Here is a 7,494-nt window from a genome sequence, read left to right on the forward strand (position 1 = left end):
ATAATATTTCACAATATTAAATTTTTTTCTGTATTTTTGATCAAATAAATGCAGCCTTGATGAGCATAAGAAACTCCTGTAAAAAACATTAAAAATCATTCTGATCCCAAATTTTGACCGGTAGTGTAAATCTATCTCAGTTTGCTTTGGCTGAGCTTGTACGTTATGAAAGATCTTTGTTTCTCTGTGTTGGATTTTAGAACACCCTGGAGACCTGCAACATATGTAGTAAGCCCATAATGGAGCGTATCCTGCGTGCAACTGGGAAGGCCTATCATCCCCAGTGCTTCATCTGTGTGGTCTGCCATCGGAGTCTGGATGGTATTCCCTTTACTGTGGACGCCTCCAACCACATCCACTGCATTGAAGACTTCCACAAGTATGACCAGGCACACAAATATGCTTCAAATATTTAAACACATTTAGTACATAACATGTTGTTATTTCAATCTCAGTGGCATGACTTAAACTTAATAAAATACTGAAAGCTATTTTAGGGTTCAGATATGACATTCAAAACAAATTAACATCTTATTTACAGGAAATATGACTTTTAAGTAGTCTGTTCAGCTTTTTTGTATGTATTAAGGAATTGAAAGGTTTCAGAAGGAATATGGGATTGTGAGAATATGATCACAACAGAAATGCCATTGTGTCGAGGAACAGTTGTGCTGTACCTGGATTGTACTCATTGTTACTATTGTGGTATAATTAGGCCACCATCTGCTGCACTTCCCCCTTTTTACTGTTTGTTGGTAAAACCCAATGAAGAAGTGAATCACCTGACTGATTTGCTTTTGTGTACACATAATCGCCTCATCTCTTTCTGTTCCTGTCCTGTGTTCTCAAATTGCTGGACACACAAATGTATTCATTGTGGAGCTTTCTAAAACATTTGTGTCTTTGAAATAAGTTCCGCTGGGTAGTAATATTAGCTTATTGATGGCTGATGGTCTGTCCATCAAAAAGTTTGGGTCGGTAGGATTTGTAAAAATTTATTTATATTTTTCAAGTTTTTGTATGTTCACCAAGACCGCATTTATTTGATCAAAAATACAGTAAAACAATAATACTACAATAATATTATATTAAAATAAAGTTTAAATAAATATTATATTAACAAAGTTTTCTATGTTAATATATTTAAAACATAATTTGTTCCGGTGATTGCAAAGCTGGATATTCAGCATTCATGACTCCAGTCTTCAATGTTGCATGAACCTTCAGAAATCATGCTGATTTGGTGCTCAAAAACATCCATCCATCTATCTAGACAACAGCTGCATTGCTTTATATTTTTTGTGGAAATCAAAATATAAAGTTCAAAAGAACAGCATTTATTAGAATTTATTTAGAAATCTTTCGTAACATAATAAATGTCTTTACTGTCACTTTTGTGATCAATGTCATGTGTCTTTGCTGAATGAAAGTATTCATTTAATTTTAAAAAATTCTTACCGACCTTAAAGTTTTGAATAGTGTATAGTATTATTTTTTTAATCAAATTCACTTGTATCAAAGGTGATACAAAGCATCTCTGTCCTAGAGATAATTTTTGTGATCTGGCTTTGACTCTTTTTCCTTCCCTTTTTCAAGGAAATTTGCCCCTCATTGCTCTGTGTGTAAAGAGCCCATAATGCCAGCACCTGGCCAGGAGGAGACAGTGCGTATTGTGGCTTTAGACCGTGACTTCCATGTGCAGTGTTATCGCTGCGAGGTGAGAGAAAGCCATTGGGGTGGTTGGTTAAAAAATCCCTAAATGTCTTTGGAAATAGAAGTTTTGTACTGACAGTTTTGTCCTTTTTTTAAACTATTTTGTGTGTATCCTCACTATAGGACTGTGGCTGTCTTCTCTCTGAGGGAGACAACCAGGGTTGCTACCCTCTGGATGGCCATGTTCTCTGCAAAAACTGCAACACCATTCGCATCCAGGCCCTCACTGCTAAGGCTACGACTGACCTCTGAGTAACACACATATCTACATGCAGGTCCCTAATATTCCTGCATTCATCAAAGCCTGAGAAACACCATATCCTGTCACATCACTGCACACGAATATGTATGCTCAGACAAATGCACATGTACACATAAAGCTATCATTCCACTTAAGGGGCCACGACTTGTCTTGTCGCTCATGCACCTCCACACACTGTGCCTTGTATTAAAATTGCACTCATTTTTTCTGTCCAACCATTTTTATTAGCAGATGTATTCTATTCACCAGTGCCCACTACAGCTGTAAACGAATTAGGCCTTAACATATAGAGCAAGACTGTTAGATTCTAACTGATGTTCACAGCGCTGTTCAATTGGGAAGTGGGATGTTAAGAAACCCTCACAGAACATCATAGAATCTGCCTCTAAAAAGGGAGCATGCTAGGGGACCTCGAAAAAGGGATCGCTATGCATTCCAGTATGTATCCAACCTACAGCTTTTACTTTATTTTTAATCTCTGCGTTATATTGTCACTTTCCAAATACACTTTCACATAGAGCTACTAGTAACACATGAAGTCACACAAGTATACATTCTCTGCAATGGCTTTATGAAATAATTGGAAGTTTTCATTACGCATCATTCAAGCTTGTTAAACATATTTTTAATCTCCTTATGGCGGCTGTGATATTGGAGGTTTCATGTTTGCTAAGGTACACAAGTCAGTATAGAAAGACCTGGACCTTCACCTTGACTCATGCATCACACCTGCTTCATCGGTATGTTTTTGTGTACATACTCTACAGGTGTATGTTTGTGAATGCATAGCCTTTCGATTTACATTTCTGAATTCACCCTTTGAGATGAAAGTTACCAAAGAGCTACATTTACTTTCTCTGGGACAGTGTGTATGTATATTATTGTATGCTTATGAAATCTAATGGGAAGAGTATTTTATCCTTTAAGGACTGTGAATGATCTTCAGTAGCTCAGAAGCCTAAATACGTTGTGGTTCATTCAGTGCGGTTTCTTCCTCAGTGTACCGCTTCAATTCAAGTGAATTTAGCAAGAAATATTCTGCGCTTGGAACTTTTTTTGTGGTTTGGTGTTATTTTTATTTTTTTCGAATTGCGCTCAGTTATCTCATTTATTTGTATATCATGAGTAAAAATGGTGAAAAGGTCTAAGGATAAAATATATGTATTTAGATATGCACAGTGAATTGTGCAATAATGTCACGGCAGATTGAGAATCGTTTGGTATTAAATAAAAATTCTCAGAGGAAAAACTGTCAGATTAGATTTACAGTGTGACAATCAGGGCTGAAAGGATGTTGGAATTGTGTTTTATTTTATCTAATTTGATCTAAGACTTTTAGGGCTGATGAGAGACAGCCTGGTGACCAATATTTGAAATATCCTCAAATTGTGAATTTATTGTAGTATTAGTTAGAGTAGAGATTTATTGCAGTATCACGTAAGATATAGATAGATGTGAAAGTATTATTAAAAATAGGAAAACCATTTAGGGAGAATCATTTTTCTTTCGTAATTTTATATATGGACAATATCATTATGCAAATTTCTTCTTTGTTGTTGCATTGACACTTTACTAAGAAGGATATGCAGACATTTTTTATATTCGATGAGAAAGTGTTCGAGCTGTTCTTAAAGCTACAATGCACACAGTTTGGGAAAATCTGAAATTATGTATATATATCTACAGAGTGCCATTATAAAATTCGAGGTTTAGAGAGTCAACACCTCAGGAAATTTCCAGTCATATGAGTGTGCTGCAGTGATGCCCCAGGGATCTTCCCCTCTGGTTAAAGTGTAAATTCAGATGTGAAAGTTATGATTTCTATGCAAACCGGATATAAGTACACCTCTTGATTTATTATGGCAGTTTGTGGATTTTGTGTGTAAAATGAAATGCGCTGTAGCTTTAAGCCATGAGAGCTTCATTAGTGCTTCAGTGCTTCAATCTGTACCTCTCATTCTTAGTGCCTTTTCCAGCTTGTGTGAAACTGAGGTGGTGTTGTTTGAGCACAAACACAGCTGTGGCTTGTGGCTGATGTTACTTGTTGAAGGAGATGATGTTTGAATGGTCTGTTTTGTTTTTGTTGGTTTTTTTTCATCTTCTATTCACACTACCTAGAGGCTATGCATGTTCGCTACTTGAACCCATCTTTATTTCCAGGTTTTATATAGAAAGAGTTTTGTGTGCTTTAAGCCATGAGAGCTTCATTAGTGCTTCAGTGCTTCAATCTGTACCTCTCATTCTTAGTGCCTTTTCCAGCTTGTGTGAAACTGAGGTGGTGTTGTTTGAGCACAAACACAGCTGTGGCTTGTGGCTGATGTTACTTGTTGAAGGAGATGATGTTTGAATGGTCTGTTTTGTTTTTGTTGGTTTTTTTTCATCTTCTATTCACACTACCTAGAGGCTATGCATGTTCGCTACTTGAACCCATCTTTATTTCCAGGTTTTATATAGAAAGACCAAATCTTTTAAGACTTAATTAGATATTTCTGTGTATTATGTCTTTAAAACCATTAAGTGTTATTGGAAAGAGAATTATTGTTGTATTACTTGGCACCTTTAGGTTGTCCTTCCTCTCTTTTGCTTCAAAGATTCAAACTGCTTATAGATTTGCTTCATCTGCTCACTTGAGTTGTTCAAATTGATTTGTTCTGTTCAAGTATTTGATCAGGATGCAATTTAAAACACTTTGTACTAAGTTTCCCCATCTGTGATCATTACAGTAGCAATAACCTGATGATTATATGAGATTGTTGTTGCAGCAGATGCAGAGTACCAGCATTCAAGTGCCTTGAAATACATGGTATAGGCTATTTGAATTGTCGTATATAGGGCACTTTGATGTTTTTTTTTTCCCCCATGAAGAAATTATTACATAAAACAACCTAATCTGTGCTCTAGTGACATTCTAAGTATATACTTGGATTCTGTTCTTACACTCTGTTGTTTTTGATCACATACAACTTCCTCTATAATTAATAAACCTGTTGGAAAAACTCCATAGTGATTATTTGCTTTTTTCTATTTGTCAGTTTTTTTTTTCCTTCTTAATGTTGCTGTTAATTCATATTCCAGCTCCTTCCAGCTTTTGGCAGGTTTCCCAGGTAACGGAGACAGATTTTCTTTGTACTCTTTGCACAACCTAAAGGAGAATTCATTTATCATGCTACTTGCTGATATCAGTGGTACATTCAGCACATGCTTAGCTACTTTAGGTGGCATCTGAAAGACAATCAGCACAGAATCACGATTCTGATGAGCTCAAAATGCTACTGTCTGACAGCATTTTTCGTCGTTTGTTACTTAGATATTTAATCAGCAAAATCAGTGAGATATAAAGTGGGTTATATGATGCTGGAATGAGGCTGATGGAGTTGTTAAAATAATTTAAGATACTCAAAAGAAAAGACCATTTTCTTGGGCCCTCTTGAGTCCCTGCTTGATTTAATCTTTTCAATTTGTCATCCTGCGTTCCAGGAACCGGCAATAAGCCACACAGTTTTTTATTCTGTCCAGATTGCTAAATTGGAGCAGCATATCCACAATATTGGAGTGGAAAGTGATCCCAGAGGAATGCAGAAAATTAATAATAGTTTAAAAGAAACAAATAGTAGAACAGTGCAAGATTGCATGTTTGTATTTTATTGCAGGCAGAAATTTAAGGGTATTATTGGGGTCTTTGGAGACCACCTTACGCCACAACCTTCTTCAAATAATATTATGGCATTATCTCTTCGGGATTTGACCTAATCTCTCTATTCTATATATTATTTGCATTATATAGCCATAGTCTCATTTTTCTCTCTAAGCATGTGATTTTGAAAAACAAAAGATAAGGTTATGTAACAAAATTGTGCAAAACAAAAATGTATACTTATGGTGATATTGAAGAGAGAGAAACAAAACTGAGCTTTATAAATCTATATATGTATGTGTGTATATCTTTGCTCTTTCAGTGTGTGTGTGTGTGTGTGTGTGTGTTCCCCTCAGGGACCCAGTGTATGACTTTTTACCGTGCGCTAATCTGCTGTTTACAAACAAACTGATGAGTGTGTGTCCCTCTGGCTAACATGATGTGGCTGCTAATCTGTGTGTTTGTGTAAGCATGTTTGTATGAGTGCATGTAAGAGAAAAAGCCAGGAGGGTCCCTCCAGGAGCCAGCTATAGCATTACTAAATGCATGCTTCTAAAACTCAGGATGTGGGAAGCGCGTGAAAGTGCAGTAATGAGTCACGATCATGCACGATCTGTCCCTGCTAAGCTTTGCTCCTTTTAAGAAAACAGTTGTTGGGTCAGATTTCAATAACATCACAATGTAGGTCAACATTGTTGTCTTGGTCATTTAATGCACTCTGGGTTTGCTGTAATCGTTAGCTTTCAAATGAATCACCCCCAGTGGTGCGCTGACTTTTAAGGCCTGATTTTGTGGTTCCTGGTTTCACCAAAAGATGTAATGTAATTGCTGAGTCAACTGAGCCCTAAAGAAACATCACTGAAGAAGAAGAAAAAAACTGGAGAGGTGATATTAGGAAGACTTTTGAGGTATTTTTAGATCTGGAATGTGTCATTATTGCAATTCTATTAAAAATGATTTTCCTATTTCAATTGAATAGGCAGTGGTGGCTAAAGTAACCGTTTCATATGTTGTGTCTCCCGAGTAGTGTAAATTATTTCAACCAGACCAACACATAGCAACATAAAGTCAATTTATGGGATATAAAATTAAATTGCACAATTAAAAAATATATAGTCACATTTTGATCAATAAATTACAAATGCAAAATATAAAGACACTTTGCGAGATATCACAATGTGATATATAAACTTACAATTATGATAAACTAAGTTCCAGCTAAGTGATATAAAGACGCAATGCAAGAAAGTCACACAATGAGTCACAATTACGAGAAAGAAAGTCACAGTTTGGAAATATACATTTATTTTAAATAAATTGTGCGATAAAAAGTGACATTGTGAGTCACTATGATATTAAATCGCAATTGCGAAAAACAAAGTTGAGATGTAAAGTTACATTATGCAATAAAAAAGTCACGTTGTCAAACTCGGATATAGTCGCAATTGCGATATAAAGACACCTTGCAAGATAGTCACAATGTTAGATATAGTCAGAATTTCAAGAAACAATGTTTCAGTTGTGAGATATATAGATTCTTTGTGAGAAAGTCAAACAATTAGATATAGTCATATTTACATAAATCAGTTCTAAAATATTGTTACAATGCACAATAAAAAGTCACATTGTGAGTAATAGTCACACTTTAAGACATAAAATCGCAATTTTGAAAAACGAGGTTGAGATATAAAGTTACAATATGCAACTGTCAAATATAGTCAAGAAACGAACAAACTTTGAGATATAGTCAAGAAACAAAGTTTCAATTGTGAGCAATGTGAGAAAGTCACATTGTGAGATACAAAGTCGCAATCACAAGAAACAGTCACAATTGCAAGATTAAATCACATTGTGCAATAAAAAATTGTTTTGCATGATAAAAAGT

The 7,494-nt window shown here is 35.5% G+C and overlaps 1 protein-coding gene across 2 annotated transcripts in view; it reads left to right on the plus strand.

Annotated features, from left to right (window-relative positions):
* The window catches only part of LOC107696776 (lipoma-preferred partner homolog), a 222,268-nt gene extending 217,302 nt beyond the window's left edge, over positions 1-4,966 (plus strand). For both annotated transcript variants that reach the window (XM_016497272.1, XM_016497273.1), the window contains 4 exons: positions 201-379; positions 1,597-1,717; positions 1,837-4,135; positions 4,419-4,966. In XM_016497272.1, the coding sequence (XP_016352758.1) occupies positions 201-379; positions 1,597-1,717; positions 1,837-1,965 (429 nt within the window). In that variant the 3' untranslated portion in view covers positions 1,966-4,135; positions 4,419-4,966. The remainder of the gene's footprint in view (positions 1-200; positions 380-1,596; positions 1,718-1,836; positions 4,136-4,418) is intronic.
* The last annotated feature ends 2,528 nt before the right edge of the window (positions 4,967-7,494 follow it).

This window comes from Sinocyclocheilus anshuiensis, unplaced genomic scaffold (genome assembly GCF_001515605.1).
Source record: "Sinocyclocheilus anshuiensis isolate Anshui unplaced genomic scaffold, SAMN03320099.WGS_v1.1 scaffold999, whole genome shotgun sequence".
NCBI classification, from domain to species: Eukaryota; Metazoa; Chordata; class Actinopteri; order Cypriniformes; family Cyprinidae; genus Sinocyclocheilus; species Sinocyclocheilus anshuiensis.